This window comes from Populus alba, chromosome 2 (genome assembly GCF_005239225.2).
Source record: "Populus alba chromosome 2, ASM523922v2, whole genome shotgun sequence".
NCBI lineage: Eukaryota > Viridiplantae > Streptophyta > Magnoliopsida > Malpighiales > Salicaceae > Populus > Populus alba.
The window spans coordinates 10,179,702-10,203,954 of NC_133285.1; the positions used below are offsets into that span (position 1 = coordinate 10,179,702).

The 24,253-nt window shown below is 30.2% G+C and overlaps 1 protein-coding gene and 1 pseudogene across 1 annotated transcript; one reads left to right on the top strand and one right to left on the bottom strand.

Annotated features, from left to right (window-relative positions):
• Positions 1-1,818: 1,818 nt before the first annotated feature.
• On the top strand, positions 1,819-14,483 carry LOC118063519 (photosystem II CP47 reaction center protein-like; annotated as a pseudogene).
• Positions 14,484-16,847: 2,364 nt separating this feature from the next.
• Positions 16,848-17,893, bottom strand: LOC118063454 (uncharacterized). The gene has a single exon (XM_035077494.2). It carries the CDS (start codon positions 17,577-17,579, stop codon positions 16,971-16,973), a length of 609 nt encoding a protein of 202 aa, XP_034933385.1. The 5' UTR covers positions 17,580-17,893; the 3' UTR covers positions 16,848-16,970.
• Between the last annotated feature and the right edge of the window lie 6,360 nt (positions 17,894-24,253).

The window sequence follows — 24,253 nt, forward strand, 5'->3', positions numbered from 1 at the left end:
TAAAAAGAGCTTGTTGAAAGAAAAAATGCAACAAAGTGTGGGCAAACAATAAAGGGAAGTTGTATTAGGTAGTGATGGGAACAGAAATATAATGGAGAGCTGCAGCCAAATCAAGAATTGTAGGAAGAAGGCGAGCAATCCAAAGCCAAGCATCATTAATGAAGTCTTCAAGAAACTTTGAATCTGATCATTAAAGTCTTCTGCAATTATTGGAGTGAATCTGGTCATTGATCGAATCTTGACAATCTATCTATATTCATGCATTTTAATTAAAGTCTTATCTAGAATTTTAATAATAGCTTTAATAGTTTGTTGTTGTATTTAATTTACTGTAATCTCAGAAAGAAGACAGACAATATTTGGCTTAAAGTCTTCAGTTCAGAATTCCTCTTAAATTCTGGTTTAACATTCGTCTTGTTGAACGATATCAATAATTTTTGTCTTCGTGAATGAAATCACGCTCCAGCAGTGTTTGTTCTGCATCATGTGGTATCAGAGCTAGGTCTTGTGATGGCTGGCCAAGATAACAATACTGGAGAGTGTCTTGCAAGGATAGAGCATAGCGTAGAAGAAATGGATAAGAGCATTGAAATGCTGAATGAACTTGTTAGAGGCTTGTGAGATCAAAAGGATAGCTCCCTATTTGGAATTGGACTTCGATGAAAACACTCTTAAAAGATCATTTTCTTCTATTAGATTATGAACAAGTCCTTTTTTCAACGATTTCAAAATTGTTATCAATGTACACGTTCAGTGTTTGCCTACATTAAGGTGTTTTTATGTTTGCAAGCTAGATGTAATTTGAATGAAAATGAAGACCAGTAAGTTACGCGTTATGTGAATGGATTGAACTATAGTGTTCAAGACTATTTGGCCATGTAAGGTATATGGTCAGTTGATTAAGCTCAAAATTTGACGTTGAGGGCAAAACACATCATACAATCAAAAAAGACATTAAAGTTTCCTATGAACCCATAGTTTGATCCCGTACGAAAGCTTCATGAAGTAGAATTGAGAACAAGCCCACAGATTCATGGGGGTAAAGAAGGTGAAACTAAGAAGCTCGAGCTAAAGGAGAGGCAAGGAGCAAAACAAAGAATTTGATGTTTCAAGTGCAATGAATTAGGCCACAAATCTAGCGACTGTCCCAGATGTAAATTTGTCAATATCACTCAGTAAGAACTTCAAGGAGATTATTAGGAGCATAACACATCTGAAGAGGATTGCAATTATGAAGTGTTTGAGGAAGATGGTGATGAAGTGGTATGTGTTGTAAGGAGACTATTATACGCCCTAACATAAGTAGATGAATCACAACACAAATGGATTTTTGAAGGCAAGTGTTATATAGCCAACAAAGTGTGTAAGCTGGTAATTGACAGTTGTAGTTGTGAAAATCTAGTTTCACAAAGCCTTGTTGAGCACCTTAAGCTCAAGACACAGTCACATCCAGCCCCTTATAACATTGGGTGGATAAAGAAAGGGCCTAGCACAAAGATTACTCAACGATGTTATTTACCTTTATCTTTGGGACGGACTTATATATCTGATATTCTTTATGATGTTGTGGAGATGAATGTTTGTCATGTATTACTAGGCAGGTTGTGGTAGTTTGATGTTGATGCAACTTATAAAGGAAGGGACAACATGTATGTTTTTTTTTTAGGAATAACAAGAGGATAATTGTGGTTCCCAGTCATCCTAGTAGCACTTCATCAAAAGTGGAAGAGAAGACTACTGTCTGTAGCTCTTAAAGAGAACGAGTTTATGAAAGATATGAAGAAAGCCAACTCTTGTGTTTGTTTAATAGTAAAAGGAATGGAGCAAGACATACCAACCCCACTTGAAGAGGTTCACAGATTATTCGTAGAGTTTGAAGATGTATTAGCAGAGCCAACACACTTGCCTCCAATGCAAGATATCCAACATCGCATTGATTTTGTTCTAAAAGCTAGCTTACCAAATCTTCCCCATTATCGTATGAGCCCTCATGAGCATGACATCTTGAAGGAAAATATGGAGAAGTGTTACAAAAAAGACATATGTGAGAGAGCAATAGTCTTTGTGCAGTACCTGCTTTGCTTACTCCAAAAAAGGATGAAAGTTGGCGGATGTGTGTGGATAGTTGTGCCATAAATAAAATAACTGTGAGGTATCAGTTTCCCATTTCTCGACTTAATGATTTGTTCGATCACCTGAGCGGTGCTAAAATTTTCTCAAAGATAGACTTGCAGAGTTGTTATGATCAAGTAAGAATCCGTATCAGAGATGAATGGAAGATAACTTTTAAGAAAAAAGATGGATTATATGAATGACTAGTCATGCCATTTGGGTTGTCCAATACGCTAAGTACTTTCATAAGTCTTATGGCCCAGGTACTCAAACCATTCATGTCACACTTTGTTATTGTCTATTTTGATGATATTTTAATATATAATACAAATGTCGATAAGCATGTTGATCATATTGGCAAGTTCTAGTTATGTTGAGGCATAATGAATTGTTTGTAAACTTAAATAAATATAATTTTTTAACAAGAAAATTATTATTTTTAGGATTTAACATAATTAGTAAAGAGGTCCATGTGGATGAGGAAAAGGTGAAAGCTATCAGGGATTGGCCAAAACTAGAAACAATAACTGATGTAAGGAGTTTCCATGGTCTAACAACCTTTTATCACATGTTTATCATAAATTTCAGCACCATTACAGCACCTATCACCGATTGTATGAAGAAGGGTAAACTCTAGTAGGGAGAATCTACTGATCATAGTTTTAGATTGATCAAAGAAAAGTTGATGACAACCCCTATTTTAACTCTACCTGATTTTGCCAAGACCTTTGAGATTGAATGTGACACAAGTGGAATTGGTATAAGAGCTGTTCTGTCTCAAGAGTGGAAACCCATCACATTTTTTAGTGAGAAGTTAATTGAAGCTCGACAGAAATGGTCAACTTATCAACAAGAACTCTATGCGGTGTTATATACTTTAAAGTCGTGGGAAACATATTTATTACCTATGGAGTTCATTGTCTACTCCAACCATCAATCTCTTAAACATTTTTGAGGTTAGAAGAATGTTGATCGTATGTTATCTAGGTGGGTAACCTATCTTGAAAGATTCAACTATGTTATTGTTCATAAGTCTAAAATTATTAACTGAGTTGCAGATGTGCTAAGTCATCGTGCCACTCTTCTTTTTACTTTTTCTAATGAGATTCTAGGTTTTGAACAACTCAAGGAGTTGTATGAATATGAAGTTGCTTTTGGTGGTGTTTGGAATAAATTCATTTTAAAGCAACCCCTAGATGAATACTTGGTCCAAGATGGGTATCTATTTAACAGAAGCAGGTTGTGCATTCCTAGAAGTTCTCTACATGACAAATTGCTAAAGGAGATGCATTCCAATGATTTGAGTGGGCATGTAGGGAAAGATAAAACAATAGCTGGTTTGGATGAATGTTATTATTGGCTTTAACTTAAAAGAGAAGCTGTAAAATTTATGCAAAGATGTCCAATATGTCAAAAGCTCAAAGGGCAATCGCAGAACTCAGGGTTGTATATGCCTCTAACGATTCCTAATGCCCCTTGGGATGACATTTCCATGGATTTCATGCTTGGTTTACCAAGGACCCAGAGAGGAAGTGATGTAATGTTAGTGGTGTTTGACCGATTTTCCAAGATGTCGCACTTCATTCCATGCCGGAAGACAACAAATTCTCATCATATTGCTAAATTGTTTTTAACAGAAATTGTTCGCTAGCATGGTGTTCCCCTCTTCATCATTTATGATAGAGATATCAAATTTTTGGTAGCTTTTTGGTTACCTTTGTGGAAGAGGTTTGGAACAAATTTAAAATTTTCCAACACAGCACATTCCCAGTCTGATAGTCGTACAGAGGTGGTAAAACAATCCTTGGGAAATTTAATTAGATACATATGTGGAAATAAAAAGGGCCAATAGGATTATGCTTTAGCTCAAGTTGAATTTGCTTATAACAATTCAGTTAATCATTCTATTTGAAGAAGTCTGTTCTCTATTGTTTATACTAAAAGTCTGAGGCATGTGGTAGACTTAGTTAAACTTTCTTCTTTTACAAGTTCTAGTGCAGCTGCATTTAATCTAGCAGATTCCTATTTAAAGACGTTCCAAGAAGTGCAGCAACCTTTAGAGCAGAGCAATATTAAGTACAAAGAAGGTGTAGACAAGCATCGAAAGCATCAAGTGTTTGAGGTTAGAGATTAGGTGATGATTTATCTACAGAAAGAAAGATTACGAGAAAGAGTTCAAGGCAAGTTAAGGCAGAAACGTTATGGACCATTCAAAGTTTTGAAAAGAATCAATGCCAACGCTTATGTGATAGATTTACCTGATAATATGAACATATCTAAGACTTTTAATGTAGCAGATATTTCTACTTATCATCCCGAAAGCAACTTGTATGATCACTCAGGGATGAGTTTTTTTCAAGTGGAAAAGAATGATGGGAACAAATAGATAACGAGGAATTGTAGCCAAATCAAGAATTGCATGAAGAAAGGGAGCAATTTGAAGCCAAGCATAATTAATGAAGTCTTCAAGAAACTTTGAATCTGATCATTAAAGTCTTCTGCAATTATTGGAGTGAATTTGGTCATTGATCAAATCTAGACAATTTATCTTTATTCATGCATTTTAATTAAAGTCTTATCTAGAATTTTAATAGTAGCTTTAATGGTTTGTTGTTGTATTTAATTTACTATAACCTCAAAAAAAAAAAAAGATAGATAATGTTTGGCTTAAAGTATTCAGTTCAGAATTCCTTTTAAATTCTGTTTTAACATTTGTTTTGTTGAAAGAAATCACGATCCAACAATGTTTGTTCTGCATCAGGTAGCAATTACAATAGTAGCAAAGAGTTACTTGAGATAATGAGAGTTGTGAGGTAAAATTACAGAAGTGTTAGGAGTTGAGTTAGAGTTTTTCTCTTCCTTTATTTATGTTACTTACGTTTTCTATATATTTAATGAAAAGAGTTGCTTCATGAACACTGGCAATTGTTGTAAACCAAAATAATAGAGTAGTGAGCAAGGATGTTTATTTTATCATAATATATAAAAGTATTTTAGACAAATTAGATGTTGAAGAAAAGTCTAGAGTTCATATATATTGAAACTATAAGCATACAATTTTATGTGTCATGGCAAACACACATACAATATAGAATATATAAAGATTCTTGCATGTATACTAAGCATATATACAAAGAAACATAAAAGATTGAAAACTAGTCCTAGCATGCATACTAATATATTATATTTAATGTAATTAACAAAGAGTACTTACTTGTTGAAGCACTTTAAAATAGTTGAAACTTTATTCTTATTAGTGATGAATGATTTATGTTTAAGACTTTATTGTTCATCACTTGGAGTAAAGAATATTTGGAATAAGTCTCCTAAGATTCCAACAATATTACCTTATTTAAATGTACTTTTAAACAAGGTTTATGAAACAAAGGTAACTCAAATATCTCTTAATAAAGACAAACTTAAGCTTTAGATTATGAAAGGGAAACCAAAGCTTAAAACTAACTGGAAAAAAAAGAAAGAAGAGAAAACATTGAAAATATAAGTCAAGGAAGAGTATGTAAAATATGAAAAAAACAAAGCAAAAAACTCTTCCTTCACCCCCACCATTTATAGTGGATTTTGGAACAAGAATTAAACTTGAATGTTTTAACTTTAAATTTGATTTTTTTAGTTGTACAAATTGTTCAGGTTCAAAAAAACTTGTATGGAAGAAAACTTATCATATTTATGGGCTAGACTTAATAAAACAATGGGTTGACCAAAAAATAAATCTTTTATGGGCCAAAAAATTATTTTATAATAACCCCAAATCCAAAATCAAAATATGTTAGCAAAAATAACACCTAGACTTTGCGTAAGACCAGAGCTCATGCTAAGCACTCATGTGAGTCAAAATCATACAACTTTGCTTACGTTTATTTATGAACCTGTAACTTTTCACTAAATAAACTGCAAGACAACCTCATGTTTTTCCTTATAACAAATAGAAGATTTTGGGTTTCACAATAAACATGTCAACCAAGAATTTTTTTAGATTAATTTCTCATTCACGCACAATCTATTTTAATCATGTTAATGTTACATGATATATAATTTATGTTGAAGAATAATTTTCAATAAATTTTTAACCTTAAAAATGAGTGAAACATACTTTAAATCTGAATTTAATTATACCTATTGACCATATTTTATTCAAAAATAAATTTGAACCATTATTAAACAAAGTTAAAAACATCATTTTCTATGTATGAGCATTAACTGTTACTAACACTCCTCCATTATTTTTTATTTCCCAGTAATTTTAATATATTTTTATGAATTTATCAGATGAAACTCAAGTTGAGGTATGTATCATAAATAACTTTTTTATGTTGGCATGTTGAATCGTATGCTTAATGGGCTAGTTTAGATCAATCCTAACTAGATGATTATGAATTTTTTATATATTCATATTCTATTTTAATATTTTATTAAAATTAATAAAATTTAAATTAATAGAATATTAAACCTCAGTAAGAAACTAAAATTTTAAATTATGATTTGTGTGAAATTCCTGCTATTTTTTATGCAATTGCTTCAAGATTAACAATTCCATGAACTTAGGCTTATGTTGCTAACATAAAAACATCCATTTCCATGTCTTTAGATACAACCTATAAGGGTTTGCCTGTTTTGTTTGCATAAACCCTTGTGAGGATTTCACGTAGTTTCAGTAGTTATTTCATTTTTAGGACAAATTCTTCTATTTGTGCTTCATAAAATGTGGCAATAGGTTTATGGATCATTACCTTGATGATATAAGATAATAAAGGGTTACTTTATCTCATATAAAAAGGTCACTAGAACATATAAAGAATAAAAAAAAAAGATATAATTGCACAACCGTATATGCATTGCTTGCCCTTTGCATACAACTCTACTTGAGAATTCACTTTTACTGAAGAAAAATAGAGAGTCTACAAAGCCTAGGTTGGTAAATGATACAATGACCACCCTTTCCCTGGAGGAATTAAGGAAAACAAAATATTATGGTGGCTCCATTGCTTTATTTCATCGGTAAATTAGGAATCCTAATTTTTTTTTTAAAGAAAAAAGAATATAATCTGTTTTTGGTCCTTTTTAATAATAATAATAATAATAATAATAATAATAATAATAATAAAATAGCATTAAGAACCTTTTGGTGTGTAAAAAAAAAAAAGTTTGCGACGCTAAAATAGGCTCTTGATAAATAAGATAAAATCAGAACCACCTTTAATATGTCACACTACTCTTTCAAAACATAATCTAATGTTAAAATGAAAAAAAAAAATCTTATATTGAATTCTAAATGCCATGCTATTATTAGTTAATATTCATATTTCATATGGCCAAGACATAGTTTTCTTTTCTCTTTATATTAAAATAAAAACTTAATGGCATCAAGCGTGAGGGAATGTTAGATGATTGGTAATTTTTCCTCCAACCAGAATAAAAAGATCTCATAGAAGTTTCTAATCCCATGCATACTGTTTGTACATCTGGTAGCACAAATTGAAAAGTATCATAAATAGTTATTTTGGGTATTCCCCATTCATTAGGAGAGTTGATAAACAAATATAAATTTTTTTATCTCACTTTCTATACTGAGATATATCACAAGATAGATTAGTTGATTCGATATTTTACTATCAATATCTTGACCTAAACAAATGAATCTTTCTCGATAAAATCGATTGATTAAGATTAAATTTTATCCTTTAAGAACCATATATGCACCTTTTGATGTATATGGTTCATCAAAAATCATGAAAAAAAAAAAAGAATCAATGTAAATCCCATTTAACGAATAACAAAGGGTTTTTCCTTCATTTTTAAAGAAAAATGTTTTTTTTTACTTGTTTACCTATAAATAAAAAAATTTCATTAAACTTATCAAACTAACTTTTCATTGGTGTATTGTTTTATTGGGATCCAATTCAAATCACAATAACATTATCTTGTCCCTGGATGAGCTTATTTAACTCCTTTAGGTTTGTGCTCTACTCTAAGTAAAGATCTATCCAATTTGGATATGCACATATAAGGCAAATTCTCCTAGTACAGTGTCTTTTTGCTACAACTTCTTTTTTTTTTTCAATTCATTTCACACCTTCCATAAAATATTTGATGTATTTCTTAAAATATTCAATTGAATGTGATTAGTAGTTTGAAATTACTCCTATTTCTAATTTATAAATAGATTATGATACAAATAGTAATCATGGATATAGTACTAATTGGGTTTTTCTAAGCGAGGTCTGGATACTTCATTTTATTGGTCTAAACAACTTAACCATAAATTATTCTAATTGATAATATTAATACACTATCAATATATTGACCTCAACAAATGAATCTTTCTTGATAAATCGATTGATTAAGATCAAATCTTATCCCTTAAGAACCATATATGCACCTTTTGATGTATATGGTTCCTCAAAAATCATGAAAAATAGAATCAATATGTAAATCCCATTTAACGAATAACAAAGGGGTTTTTCCTTCATTTTTCAAGAAAAATGGTTTTTTTTTACTTATTTACCTATAAATAAATAAAAAATTCATTAAACTTATCAAACTAACTTTTCATTGATGTATTCTTTTATTGGGATCCAATTCAAATCACAATAATAATATCTTGTCCCTGGGTGAGCTTCTTTAATTCTTTTAGGTTTATGCTCTACTCTAAGTAATGATTTGCTCAATTTGGATATGCACATATAAGGCAAATGCCCCTAGTACTATGTCTTTTTGCTACAACTTCCTTTTTTATCCAATTCATTTCACACCTTCCATAAAATATTTGACATATTTATTAAATTATTCAATTATTGTGATTGGTAGTTTGAAATTACTCCTATTTCTAATTTATAAAATTTATAAATTGATTATTATACAGATAGTAATCATAGTTATAGTACTAATTCGGGTTTTTCTAAGCGGGGTCTAGATACTTCATTTTATTGGTCTAAACAACTTAACCCTACATTATTCTAATTGATAATATTAATCTAAATACCTCCAAAGCATAGATCTAATTGCACTTTATTGCCACTTTACACTTTAATTTTTTTTAATGATTTAATCAATATTTTTTTGGTGAAATAAAGGATATCTCAATCACGGTAGAGACCAGGAAAATCCTATAATAACCCAATGTCTCTGACAAGTCATATTATACGTCAATCCAATTTAAACTATCCTCTTGAGGATTTCGAAAATGGACTTTGGGAACACCAATAAACATTAAATGAAATAAACAAAAATGAAGTACTTTATTTCACCTTGATGTGAAAGTGCAACAATGAATTTATTGTCTTAATAATAATATATAAATTTATTATCTTAAAAATATTATAATGGATATTGGCTTTTATTTTATTATTTTTTGTCTATTTTATTTGTTTTATTTTATTTTTTATTTGCACATAATCAATAATTTCATAACATAAAAAAAGATAAAATGAATAAAGTAAAAAGGCTTTTTGAATGATAAACAAATCCATATGCATTCGCTCATCTCAAGAAATGAAAAGAACATAACCAGAAGATCCTACTACTGAAACTGAAATAAAGACACGAAAAATATGAATGGAGGGGTTACTCTAAACACTTAGTGAGAAGCAATAACTATAATACATGCTAATATTCCTTATTACATATTGGTACTTATATGGTACATAATGGATTTGCTTCTTTTTGTTCCTAAAAATAGAATTGTGATATTTTGACTAAAATACTAAAAAAATGGAATTTTTTTTTCTAAGATAATCCATTGAAAAAAGGATGTCTATAACATAGTTTTTTCTGGTGCAATAAAATTACATAATGTCTATCTTTCATTAATAAGAGAGTATTTCATAGGTTTGCCTTGATATTGTGTTTGTACCATTGTATTGAATAATCCTGATCATTTGTTGACTATCCATATAATGCATATAGCTTTAGTTGTTGGTTGGGCCTGCTTAATGGCTCTTTATGAATTAGCATGTTTTGATCCTTTTGACTCATTTCTCGATTCAATATGGATATAAGGTATGGTTTTTTTTTTTTTTTTTTGTATACCCTTGATGACTCATTTAGGAATAACAAATTCATGATGTGGTTGGAATGTTGTAGGAGGAACTATAATGATACAGGGTATTTGGAGTTATAAAGGTATGGTTAGGGTGTATATTGTGTTTTCTAGCTTATGCTTCTTAGTCTAGCATTGGATGTATTGGGATCTAGAAATATTTTATGATGAATGTACATAAAAACTTTCTTTAAATTTTCCCAAAACATTTTAGGAGTGGCTTGTTTTGGAATTGGTGCTTTCCATGTAATAGGATTGTATGGTCCTGGAATATGGGTGTCTGATCCTTATAGGCTAATAGAAAAAAGTTAAATTTGTAAATGCAATATGTGGTGTGGAAGGTTTTGATCCTTTTATTTCGAGAGGAATAACCTCTCATCATATTGCAGTAGGGACATTGGGCATATTGGTGGGCCTATTCCATCTTAATATTAGCCCGCCCTAACATCAATACAAATGATTACATATAAGAATTATTGAAACCGTGCTTTCTAGTAGTATCACGGCTTTTTTTTTTGCAATTTTTGTTGTTACTGGAACTATGTGATATGGTTCAGTAGTTGCCCTCATTAAATTATTTGGTGCCATTCGTTATCAATGTGATTAAGAATACTTCCAACAAGAAATACATCAAAGAGTTGGTATTGGCCGGCTGAAAATCAAAGCTTACTTGAAGTTTGGTCTAAAATTCCTGAAAAACTAGCTTTTTATGATGACATCGAAAATAATCCGGCAAATGGTGGATTTTAGAGTAGGTTCAGTGGACAATGGAGATGAAATAACTATTGGGTGGTTAAGACATACTATATTTAAAGGGAAAAAAAAGGAATGAGCTTTTTGTAAGTTATATGCCTATTTTTTTTAAAAAAAAAAAAAACATTCTGGTTGCTTTGGTAAACAAAGATGAAATTGTTAGAGCCAATGTTCCTTTTTGAAGAGCATAATGGAAGTATAGCGTTGAACAAGTAGGTGAAACTGTAGAGTTGTACGGTGGTGAACTAAATGGAGTTGGTTATAGTGATCATGCTACTGTAAAAAAAAAATACTATACACGCATAATTGAGTGAAATTTTTGAATTAGACCGTGCTATTTTGAAACCCGATAATGTTTTTCGTAGAAGTCCAAGGTATTGGTTTACTTTTGGACATGATTGGTTTGCCCAATGATCACAACCAATTAATCTAGTGCGTAAAATTAATTTTCCTACATCTTTGTTAAGAAAGTGTCATGAGAGAGAGAAAAAGAAAGATGATTGACACACAAAGTATCCTGGAATAGGCCATTGCGGACCAGCATCCTTAGTTTTTTTCTTCAGCACTATGATGAAGGAGAATTAGAATATATGCCTTCACAGGTGGCTTATAACATCAAAATGTGGTGACTGAATGTGAAAGCTGTCTCTCTGTCTCTCTCTCATGCATGTAAAATTAACAATGTGTTCAATGTGACCATGTAGGTTAACTTTTTGCTGAGGACTTTAGTGACCGATTTTAACTTCAAGGTCCCAGATTGAGATCATGACCTCACCTCGCGGAATCTTTGCCACCATTTCCAGTGCCTTTCTCCGTTCGTATATGGCTAAAAGCCCGCAAAAATTATATATCGAAGTATCCCGCTGGGGAGCTTTGTTTATTTTATTTCTTAAATTCTTGAAAGTGATTTTTATTTTATTTTTTTGTACATATTGTGGCCCAAGGCAACGCTATTCTCACTTTACCCCGTTTATAACGCCCCTACACTATAGTTTTCTTATTTCATTTTTGCTCAAATTACTCTTAAGGCCAGGCCTCCTCCATAGATATTCATTTGTTTAAATTCAACCTTTATGTATGATGCAATTCCCCCACTGCAAATGCATGTTCTACGAGGAATATATAAATAAGCCCCAAGTTCAATGGATAAATGGAGCTTATTGTCTCAGATTGGATCGTGATGGAGTTCGATTCCTATGCGAGCTGCTGGGACGCTGATGTCTTTATGTTCGAGACCTGGGAGTGTGTTTTTAGTCCTGATGATAGTTTATCTCAGCGAAATGAAATATAAAAACAAAGAAACGTTCGGCTAGCCTGCTACGATCTTTAAGGGCAACCTGGGCGATTTGGAATAAGAAAACTACATGGCTTTAAAACCAAATTAGATTTATAAATGGGCCACCGTCTAGTCGATATATATGTCAAACATGGGCCTGTTTTGCTGGCTTGGGATATATAATTTGTGAATAGAATCATTTTCATTTCCATTTTTTATTCTTTGGGGCGTAACATCTCCTTAAATAGGATTTGAAAAATGAGTTTTTTTAGCTATACAAGTTCATCTTCAAGTCTGGAAATCTACCATCTCCTTAGAACTGGTTTTTCCCGGAAACAATTTGAGATCCTATCCATCCTAAGTTTTGAATTAAACTAATCAAGATGTTAACTCCATCAGACCCCGTTAAAATCTAATTATTCTGATTTTATCCTATTCTAAACTTGATCACGCCAATTGTGAGATATATACATCAAGGAAGGAGGAAAAGAAAAATCAAAATAACCTCCTTTTAATTCTTTATTAAAAATAATTTTTTAAAAAAATGTGTAGATAGAGTGACATTTTAACCCAAGCTTGTCACGTGATGATCTTGTATCGGGTTTAACAGCTATAATCTCCACGTACATTTATGATAAATGAAACATTGCCGTATATTCTTGAAAAAGAACCCTCTTCTGCTGGGGAAAAAACCCTTTAAACCCCTGTATGTGTTCACAATTAATTGTGCTCGTTGTATTTTGGCTAATTACACCCGATTTGGTTAAGTTGTCGTTCAATCTACCTTTCCACTTCCCGACCCTTGAATTGTTAAATGGCGTGGATTGGAAGCTTAGAACCCTGTTTTGGGCCATGGATGCCTTTTCAAGAAACAATAAGCGCAGGAGTAAATGTTTCTAGTAATCGGAGATGACGATTGGACCCAATTTTACTCAAATTTCAATACAAAGTCATCAGAATCGAAACATGAGCTGTCGGTTAACTTTTCAACGCATGCATGAGGGGAGAGGTGATTAATTTTAGTTTGGTTTAATTTTTATTAAAATAAATAATTAAATTAAAGTAAATCTTAAAAATAAAAAAACTGAAATCAATTTAAATCAACCAGTTTTAATTCAGTTAATTTAGTGCAAAAACCAAAACCCAACGATTGGCTTTATTTTTTTAATTTGATCGGATTTTTCTGGTTTGGCTTTGTTTATTAATTTTGGTTCGATTCGGTTTGGTTTTTTAGTTTCAGGTTTATAAAACAGAAATCGAACTAGTCAATTTTTTAAAATATTTTAATTGATTTAATTAATTTTTTTTTATGGTTTAGTTTTTTTAATTTTTTTGATTTAATTATTTTTTCTTGCTCACATGGCAGAAAAGGCTATACCGTTGCTCCCTCTACATCTGACATTTGGTGACGTTAAATGCTGTCGAATATTATTAGCTCAAATCGAGCCCTTTACAACCGTTTTGAACCAACAAGCCCTTTAATTGGTAGTGGAGATTTCAATTTCAGCCAAGATTTGTGGAAGGAATCAATGATGTTTAGACAAATATTAAATTTCGTTTTCCTCTAAATTAACCCTACACAAGCTATCGATTACAAATTCTGGATGCATTGACAAGACTCTGCTGCTGTAGACATGATGAGGTGTTATCTTGCTAGGGATGGAAATCGGATTTTCCATTTGGATAACATGTCACTCCCAAAGTTTTTGAAATTATTTTAGTTTGACTTTTACTTTTTTCATTACTAATTCTTAGTGCCTTTATATAGACATCGAATAGGACCCTTTATTATAGCTGATATGAATTCTATTTTAAGATTCTATTTCTTTTTTTTTTTTAATAATTTTCATCTAAATAAATAAATAAATTAACCAATCAAATCAATTAAAGATTATATGTACAAGTAAATGTTAGAAAAAGATGTTGATACAAATCAAAAATTAAATCGAGAAGCTAAGATGTTGATATAAATCAAGATATCTAATCTAGTGTCACAAGAACTCAACTAACTTTTTATTTAATAAAAGCAATATAATTGACTAAAATGATTTTTATTAAACTATTCTCTCTAGAAATATAGCAATATTTTTCTTTCAATAAAACAAAGATGATTATAATAAATATTTAAAATACTCTAGTGATCCAAAAAGAAGAATAAAAGGCATCTTTTTAATTAAACTCATCTATTTTATTAATGTGCTTTTTTTTTTTGGATTTTTTTTTATCATAATGTTTATTTTTTTGAAGCAAATAAATATCAAAATCATAAAAGTAATGTTTTCATGATTATGTCTCGGTTGTTTTAAAAACAAATATGACCCATTAGAAGTTTCATTAGTCTTTTTTATACAATCATATGATAATAAAAAGAAAAAAAAAACATGTTTAAAAAGAAAATAAATAAAATTCAAGAAAAAATAAAAGACATGTGAAGAAGGGTTGCCTAAACAAAGCATTTGATAATTTTATATATAAAAAAAAGCTATAAAATCATTCAAAAAAATTGAATAGCATTTAATAATATGATATTTTAATATAACTATTTAATTGAATGAAATTTAATTTAAAAATAAGGAAAAAAGCATGATGGCCCCAAACAAAGGTCAAGTGCTTGTGCTAAGTGGCCTAAAAGGCCGGGCTCTGAAAAGAAGGCCACAAGTGAGAGCGTGCAAGGGCAAGTTCGCGAACATTGATTAACATTTGTATCCATTGGCAAAAAACCCTTATTATTTGTAAAAGAGTATAGCAGTTAATGCATCGTCTAAATATGCAGGCCACATGTTGCCTTTAATTCAGTTTTGACAACCTAAGGTGGCCAAAAAGTCGAGTGTCCCACTTATTGGGAACGAAAACCTTTTTTTCATTTAAAAGCATTTTTTTAACAAAAACTAAATACCACAATAAATCTATTCAGGACTTCAACTTAACAAAAAAAAAATTAAAAATAAAGAAGCAACCCAAATTCAAAAAACATTCTCTAGCCCCGAAATATTTTTTAGACAAGATGAAGAATAAAAATATCCAACCCCTAATAAAAACAAACTCATTGATAGCAAGATAAACTTTTTTGTTGGTGAAATCTAGCACATTGATAATTATTTTTCTCTTCTTCAATAACCCTATAATGTTCTCTCTCCTCTATAAGACTAGGAATTAAGAATGAACACAATAATTTTTTAGATGAAAACAAAACTTCCAAAACTAAAAGGGACCAAAAAGGAATTCAATTTTGATACATATATCGATAGACAAATAAAAACATTAATGGTATAACATACAGTTTTCCAATCAATGATATGTTAAATTTACCAATGGAGATATTAACAGAATAAAATGGGTAATGTTTTTTGGCACGCTTTATCCGTTTGTAAATCCATTGATATATTTATTACCAACGGACTCACCAATACATAATAAATTATCGACGAGAGTTTTTCTAACGAATTGTTTTTTGAACCTGTCGATAATATATGTACTGATGAATTGTGAATGTAAATACTAACATAAATTTCTGTTGGAAAAAACGTTAAATCTGGTATTGAAAATGAAGTGGGTAATGGACCAAAGAGAACTTTTTCAAGCAAATTTGTACTTGGCCACTTGGTTTCCTTATGGTTTTCACTTTGATTCTTTGTTTTTCATTTTTATCTCCCTATAACAAATTAAAAGAAATTAATTCTTAATTTGGTCATCAAATAATGCAATTAAAGAAAAAGAAATGGAGAAAAAAAATGGTTGTGTCCCTGACTACAATGAAATGTGAGAGGTTCTAAAGATAAGAAAAACCAAACATTTTAGTTTCTTTTTATTATTCATTTTAATTTCCTTTTATTTTTAGTTAACAATAGACAAGTGGCCTGCTCTAAGCCACAAGTCTGGTCAAATATTTCATAACATAAAAAAATAAATATTTAGGTGACGCCAATTTTTTTAATGAAGTACACAAAATTTAAGAACTTGATCGTTGACTTAATTAGGTTCAATAAGATCACTAAATTTGATAAATTGATTGAAAACAAAGTCATCAACATTAAATATAGTGCAGTCCACAGTGAAGAGGTTGATGTCTTTTGTTTGTTTTTTTTAATTAATTTTTTCATTTAATTTAGTTTGTTAATGTTTAATTTTTTTTCTATTTAGTTATCAAACTTTCATGACATGGATCCCGGGTTTGACGGGTTAACCTGGTTTAATGGGTTAGCCCAATTAATTCTAGGTAACCCATCATTTTTTTTTCTATTTAATTATCAAGCTTGCATGACAAGAGTCCAAGGTTTGATGGGTTAACTTGCTTTGAAGGATTGACTTAGTTAATTCTGTTTTTTTTTTTTTTTTTTTTGTTAGTTTTTTTTATGTTGGTTTTTTTTTCTTTGTTTTTTTCTTTTTAATTAATCCATTTAATTATCATATTTTTATGACATGAACTTGAATCCAAACTCATATCCAAGGCTATTGTGTCTGGTATTACAGTCAGACTCACTTAAACTTGGATCATGCAAGTTTAATGTTATTATTAATATTGTAAATATTATTCTTAGATCAGATATTACAGTTAAACTCAAGACTCTTGGTTATAGCTTTGCAGAAATACCTAATATTTTTAGATCTTGATTTTTTTTAATATTTTTTATGCAAAAAAAATTATTCCACGGCATCGTGCGGGTCACGTAACTAGTATATATATAAAGTTCAACCTAAAAGGAAACATAGAAAAATTAAAATGAAAAAAAAATACATTAAGGAAGTAAAGCACCTCTACATAACACATACGCACTAAATATCCACAGCATACTTCTGATCCGACAATCCTTTCCAGCTACTAGACAAACTTGATTGATCAGAATTAGCGACTGAAGAAGAGAACCCATTTCCACACTTAGCCACAGTCCTCACACTCTCTATCAACTCCTCAGTTCGTGCCTCCTGTGCCAGTATCTCTGCCAATTGCTCGGGGCTTATCACCAGCTTAACCTTCCAAACCCCTGTGCTATTATACCTAGGAAACACCTCAGCTTCTGTTGATGATCGCTTCAACATCCTTTGGTTATCAAACGACATGCGATAAGGAGTAACTTTGGATGATGAAGTCGAAGAAGACAGATGATTTTTGGTATTGCTGTTGTTTCGGGTATTGCTCAATGCGATACTGTTGGTATTTATAGGGAGGAGGTGGTAGAGTTGGCCAACGTGGAGTTCTTCGTTGTGGAGGAGAGGTTTAGAGAAGAGGTCACGGCTACAGTAGATGGCGTGGCCAGGAAACTCGTTGGTTATGCACTCTGCCGTGATGGGTGCGTACAGCTCCATGATACCACCATTTGTAGTCACAACTTTTATCATTTCTTCTACTTCTAAGCGAAACCCCTTGAACACACAATTCCCCATGTATCAATATATATATATATATGTGAGAGAGTATTATTCAGCAATCTTGCTGATGGTGGTGATGATGGAGGAGGAGGAGGAGGAGGAGGAAAGAAAATAATATGGGCATATATTGGGTTAGTTATGAGTCGTAGGGAGTTTCTTGAGGGTTTCTTCTCTTGGGCACAGGTTTAGCGGACAAAAGTATCCTCCTCTTGGCCAGAGAAAATCACCATTCTTTGTAGTTTTTTGTATCATGACGGCCCCACGTTTCCTGTCATGAGGTTTTTGTTCTGGTGATCTGAGGATCAATTATGCTTGGTGTATAGGCTGAGCGAAAGTACAGAATCCAAAGGTCAAGATAGTTGAGAGTTTGACTCCATTAGTGGGAGGGTTGGTCATCATCATCATATTTAGGGTTCGAGGTCAATGACCACATCAATATGTCCATGCTTTTTATTAGACTTACACTTGCTTTCACCTTGTGGAGCCCAGATGCAAGCCATGAAAAGAAGAGCCGATTTGTAAATTTAGGAATGGGGTGGCAGCTGTGTCCCTCTCGTTAACTTTTTTTTCTGTGGATTTGTTTTTGTGTAATAGCTATCTACCGTACCAGTGTTATTAAACCCGGTCCGGCCTGGCGGGTTGACCCGGGACCCGGTCGACCCAGTAACTGGACCAGTTCAGGTTTAATAAAAGACCGGCTATGGCAACAGCCCGGCCAAACCCGGTAGTTGAACGACCAGCTGGGTCTGTTTTATACGATGCCGTTTGCAATTTGCAGTTAGAGGATAGGTCACCATATATTTCGTTTTAATTAGGCTTAGGGTAAATTTTATTTAAAATGAATTTTTTATATATATTTTTTAGATATTTTTAATATGTCAGGAGCGGGTGGCGTATCGAGTGTTTCATCTCTTTGAAAGCAACTCCATAACAGCTGGGAAGACTTGATGTAACCAAATGGTATATATAGGCCCAGATGTTTAAAGTTTTGAAATCAGATGTTTTGTTCACAGGATATAAGAATTTTAAATGCTAACATTAGTGGTTTTTAATTTCATTTTTTATTTAAATTAAAATTTTAATCTAAAATAATAAATAAATTTTGTATAACTTCTTAAGTACAAGTAGCTTTCATTTAAAAATATATTAATAAACTAATATAAAATTATTTATTATTTTGCAACGGGCAAAAAAAAGTTTTTTTCCCCTGAATATAGGATTCTTTTGTCACCTTCATGCGATTCTGGTATTTAAATTTCAATATACTTGTTAAAAAACTTGACAAAAAATACAGTGGACTAGCTGGAGCAGCTAGGCAAAGCCCTTAAAATTGTGTGAGATTATTTAAAAAAAAAAAAAAAATTAATTTCTCCCTCCTTGCACAAGAGAAGAGAGTGAACGAGACAGGCAAGATTGGAATTTAATGAGCCGAACGTTGTTTTAATTAATTCTAGCCTCGAGAAAAGCTGTGTACAGAATGGATCTTTCCTTAATTGTATGAATAATATGTTAGGTTTAGCATGCTACAATCTTTCGGTGGCACTCATTATGTCTTTCAAGTTTTCTTTCGCAGTTATGATGGAATCTTCGGAGGCAAAGGGATATGTATCATGTAACAGTTCTACTGTTGAGGATATTTGAGCTTTAGCAAGAGTTCGGTGGGAGACAATCGTCTAGAAATTCACAAATTTGGTAATCCCAATCACAGCATATATTTTACAATCAAATTTCTCTTTTTTTATTTCATATAAACATATTTTTTATTAACAAAATGATTTAATTAAATCGAAGGAAATTAAAATGCATCTTTATAATCAAAATTTATTTTAAGAGAATATCATTATAAAATGTGAAGAAAATTTAAGGGATATACAAAAAAAAAAAAAAGATGCATAAAATAGAAGAATGAACTTTTATTTAGCCCAAAATTAAAAGGCTTAAGCGACTTGGCTCTCGAAAGTTGAGCTCACATACCTAATTTTTCTTTTTAAAATAAAAAGTTGACTGAATGTCATATATATATATATATATATATATATACATACACATGCGCGTTATCCACCTCCAATATGTTCTTATTCGATTAATAAAAAATCAGGGAGAGGTCTTTGAATGCTAAAACCTAAATTTTGAATTTTTTAACCTAAAAACATGGAAGACTAATAATCGATTAAACCTTTAAAATTCCATTTCTAACCACAATACATATTTTAATAAGACTAAAAAATCTAAAATTAAAAAAAAAAACTATTATCTCTTGATCTATTTTGTTTTACATCATTGAAAGTAGAAATCACCTTCAATAAACTTTTCTCTTACATATGAAACTATAGACACCATAACTATATTGGTGGCCAAAATTTGGTCACCCAAAAGCTCCTTCTCCTTTTGTTATTCTAGTGACTTTGTCTTTTCTTTCACAATAGTTAGGGACTAAAATAAAGTTTCACAATCAAAATGTAAAAGATTAAAAAAATATGGATGAAATATGTAAAAGATAAACTTAAAGGGCCAAATTGAACTTTTTCTACATCTTATAAACAATGTAAGTGGAAAAAGGTTTTGTATTTTCTTACATTAATTTTGGTATGTGATCTTTCAAAAAAATTTAACAATAACCTAAAATTTTATTTTGTAAAATCGATGTTTTATTTAATGTTAGAATATTTTATAACATATCGAATATGCAAATGCATGCAAAAAACAAAGTCCCAAAATATAAAACCTGTCAGTATATACGCCTTAGAAATCAATTGGTTTGTTATACATGACACTGAACTTATTCATGCAACACATATATCTTTATTTATAAAGATATTTTTTTTATTTTTAATATTCATTTATATTTGATTAATGAGTTTGGAGTAAATATAAAGTTTTTAAAATAAAAATGCCTTGCAAAAAGAATTATAAAGTGGTTATAATTTTGAGAATTCCTATTGCATCAAAGCATTTTTTTCATAATATTCTAGGTCAATGCTCTATTAAGACTAGACATTAATTAAAATTTTTTTAGGACTAATACATATTATATTATTTCTTTTACAAAAGAAAGTAATTATTCTCATAAGCTGAGTTATGAGGAATATCTAGAACTAATATATAAGTGTTTGTTAAATGACATGTTCATTGAACTAACATGTATAAGAATTTTATATGGAGAGATTATATTTATTTATGAAAAAGCTCATGTGACTATTGTGTAAATAATTCTTAGACTTGAGATCACTAAATCATTTTGTAAAGAAAAATGATATGTTTTGATCCTACCTATATGTTGTCTTAATCAAAGATAATAAATAGATAGATATTGGATATAACATAAACTATATGAAGGTATTTAAATTATCAAAAAAGAATTCATCACCCAGGTGAATTAGAAAAAATATTTCATATGATCTCGAAAAGTATTGATTAAGAAATCTTTGTATAGGGTAGAGTGAGATTTGAAAAGGATTTCAAGTCTTATTCAATAATCAATAACTATCGTATCAAGAACAAACATAATTTGACCTAGTAGACACATTACATGCTTAAATCTCTAAATCAAAACATTATTGATGAAGGGATAATAATGACATTGAGAAACTGGTTATTAAAATGTTAAGTCAAATCACATATGACTTTTCTAATATTTGAAAAATCATGACACATTATTAAATGGTACACTTAATCTTCAACTATAAATCATTTAATCTATTGAATAACTATAAGTTATATTATTTAATTTATTTAATCTTATTTTGATTATAATTATGATTTTATATTTTGGGGGATCCTAATAGGTCACACATATTGAGAAATATTGTTAATAAATTAAACTATGATGTTTAATCAGTATAACTTGATGATAAATAAATTTTGAAAATTAAGGATTATAATGTAATTAATACATAAAATTACAATTCTAAACTTATAAAAATCAAGTAGGGACTTGATTGCATTAATTTCTAAAAATATTATAAAATAATATATGTGATATTTTTTAGATAAAAGTTATGAAAGCAACCAAATGAGGGGTAAATTGGTTAATAAAAATAAATATCCAATAAAATTACTAGAGCTTGATAAACTTAAAAGTTATTTGTGTGTGTAGTCAATGAATAAATGACCTTGTCAAGACTAATTTAAGAACTTGAGAAACAATAACAAAATAGAGCAAGCACATATCAAGTAAGATGATTTTAAAAGAAAATAAAAGGAGCACACAAGAATTTTATAGTGGTTCCCTACAAATTTGTAGTTAATCTAATCCCTAGAGATAACTTTGAGAGTATCACTATTTTTTTAAATTCGGTTTGTAACCTTATAAATTTTTGTTCTTCTAATCTTGCGAAATCAACTATCAAATATTCTTAATCATTCAAAATCAATACTTATTCAAGTTTCCAAGTAATAAAGTGTTACAACTTAAGCAAAATCTTCTTAGATATTAATCATATAACTCATTTCTCTTTAAAAGGATTAACCACTCAACAACCCTCTATCTTTGTCTCTGTTTTCTCATTCAACAAGCATCAAGAGAATTGGAAGTTTTATTCCTTGTAATCTCATGTTAATCTACTGATCTTGAGGAGCTAACTGAAGTTGCTTTTGACCAATACTTAGTGTGTTTTATATACAATAATTTCTTCACCTAGTCATTCTCTTGCCTTTATAATTCTTGTCTTGATAAAACTATATTTTTCTCAATGTGATATGTGCTAAACAGTTTGCAAATTCTATCCTTTTTCAAAACATGGTCTATAGACTAGTTATTAGTTCTTATTATTTTCAATATTGACATGATACCTTCCTTTCTTGTTTTGATTTAATTTTGATCTTATAACTAATGAAGTATATGATATTTTCTTATTGTGATCTTGCAATTATTTCTTTCCATTATGATATTGATCGCACAACTTCTTCCTTTCTTTTTCTCATTTGATGATCATTGTAAACTGGTTAATCCAATAACCTGAATCTATTGAATTTTTTATATAATGTTAGCAAGTCTTTAAAGGGATTAAGTATGATTCTTTTCTTTGTTTATAAGTTTAAGCAGGGCTGAATTCATTGCTCGTAGATTTAAGATGAATATAAGTCTTACTTAGACTCGTACAAGTTCATATAATGAAAGCCCAATCATCCTTGAACAAAATATTTCACCTACACATCTTATAGACATATTAATGGTTTGTGGTCATCATAAATCACAAAGACTACAAACCCTTTTTTTATATGATGACAAACCTTATATAAGGCATCACAATCAATTTATCTCTTTTTACTAGAACACTTCATATATAAGAAGTATACAAACTGAGAACTATTGAATACTAAGCAATATAATTTAAGACTTCATAGTTATGACATGCTTTCCTAAACTAGATGAAGAAAATAAAATAACTTAGATATGAGAAAAGAAAATTAACTGTCAATACTAATCTTTCTTTCTATTTTGCATCACTAAAAAAAAGGTGTATATCCATTTTTCAAGTCCTTTTAAGCAGCAACAAAATTAAAGATATATTGTTTAAAAAACATGTATTTTCATGTTACAATACATTTTGTAAATACTTTGATATTTTACATGGCATACTTTGGAGTACCCTAAGTAGACCATCATGTACATCATTTTTTTTATTATCTAATCAAATTTTAACCATATGAAAAATATTTCATTTGCTCAACTAAGGTAAACCTTTTAATAAGTATCAATAAAGAATGCATGTTCCTAATTATCTTATAATATAAGAAAATTGAGCTTCATTTAAAGGTTTTTTAAAGATGTCTATTAATTATTGTTCTGAACTTGTAAACTCAAGTAAAATCTCATTTTGTTTTGGACATGTTCCCTTATAAAATGATATCTTAACTCAATATGTTTAGTCCAAGAATATTGTATACGATTCTTTGAAATGTTAATGGCATTAGCATTATCATATTTAATCATAATGTTTTTCACTTTTATTATAAAATCTAGTAGATGTTTAATGTAGAGAACTTGTGCACTAACAATAACCATATATTCAACTTCTATTATAGAAAGAGCTACTAAGTGTTGCTCTTTTCTACTCCATAAAACTATAAATTTTCCTAGAAATTGACATGCTCTAATGTGTTTTTCACGTCAATTGAACTTCCAGAAAGTTGAAGTTTGTATATCTTATCATTTCAAAACTAGTAGATTTTGGATACTAAAGACCATGTTTAGCATTACCATTTAAGTATCTAAAAACCTTTTTAATAGTAGCAAAATAACTTTTCTTGGGATTAGACTGAAAACATGCATGTGCGTGTGGACACACTACACATTATATTTGGCCTAGTTGTTGTTAAATACAATAAATTATACCTTCATATGATTTTTAATGAACAACCTTACCTTCTTCTTCTTCTTCTTAACTAAGTTTTAAGGAACTTGACATAATTGTGTTGGCATCTTAATTTCTCAAAGCCATATCTTTTTAATAAATTTAGAGTGTACTTTGTTTGACGGATGAATATATTGTCTTTGGTTTGTTTTATGTTTAGAATAAAAAATGGTTTAGTCTTTTTCCTATCAAACTCATTTCAGACTCCTCTTACATACTATTAGCAAAGTTTCCACACAAGAATTTATTTAAGGCACCAAAAATTATATCATCAATAAAGATTTATACAAGTATGAAATCTTGATCATGTATTTTTATGAAAAGAACAGTGTT

Bases quoted from the DNA above. Each gene is read 5' to 3' on its own strand.
- LOC118063454 (XM_035077494.2), bottom strand. From the start codon at position 17,579: ATGGGGAATTGTGTGTTCAAGGGGTTTCGCTTAGAAGTAGAAGAAATG.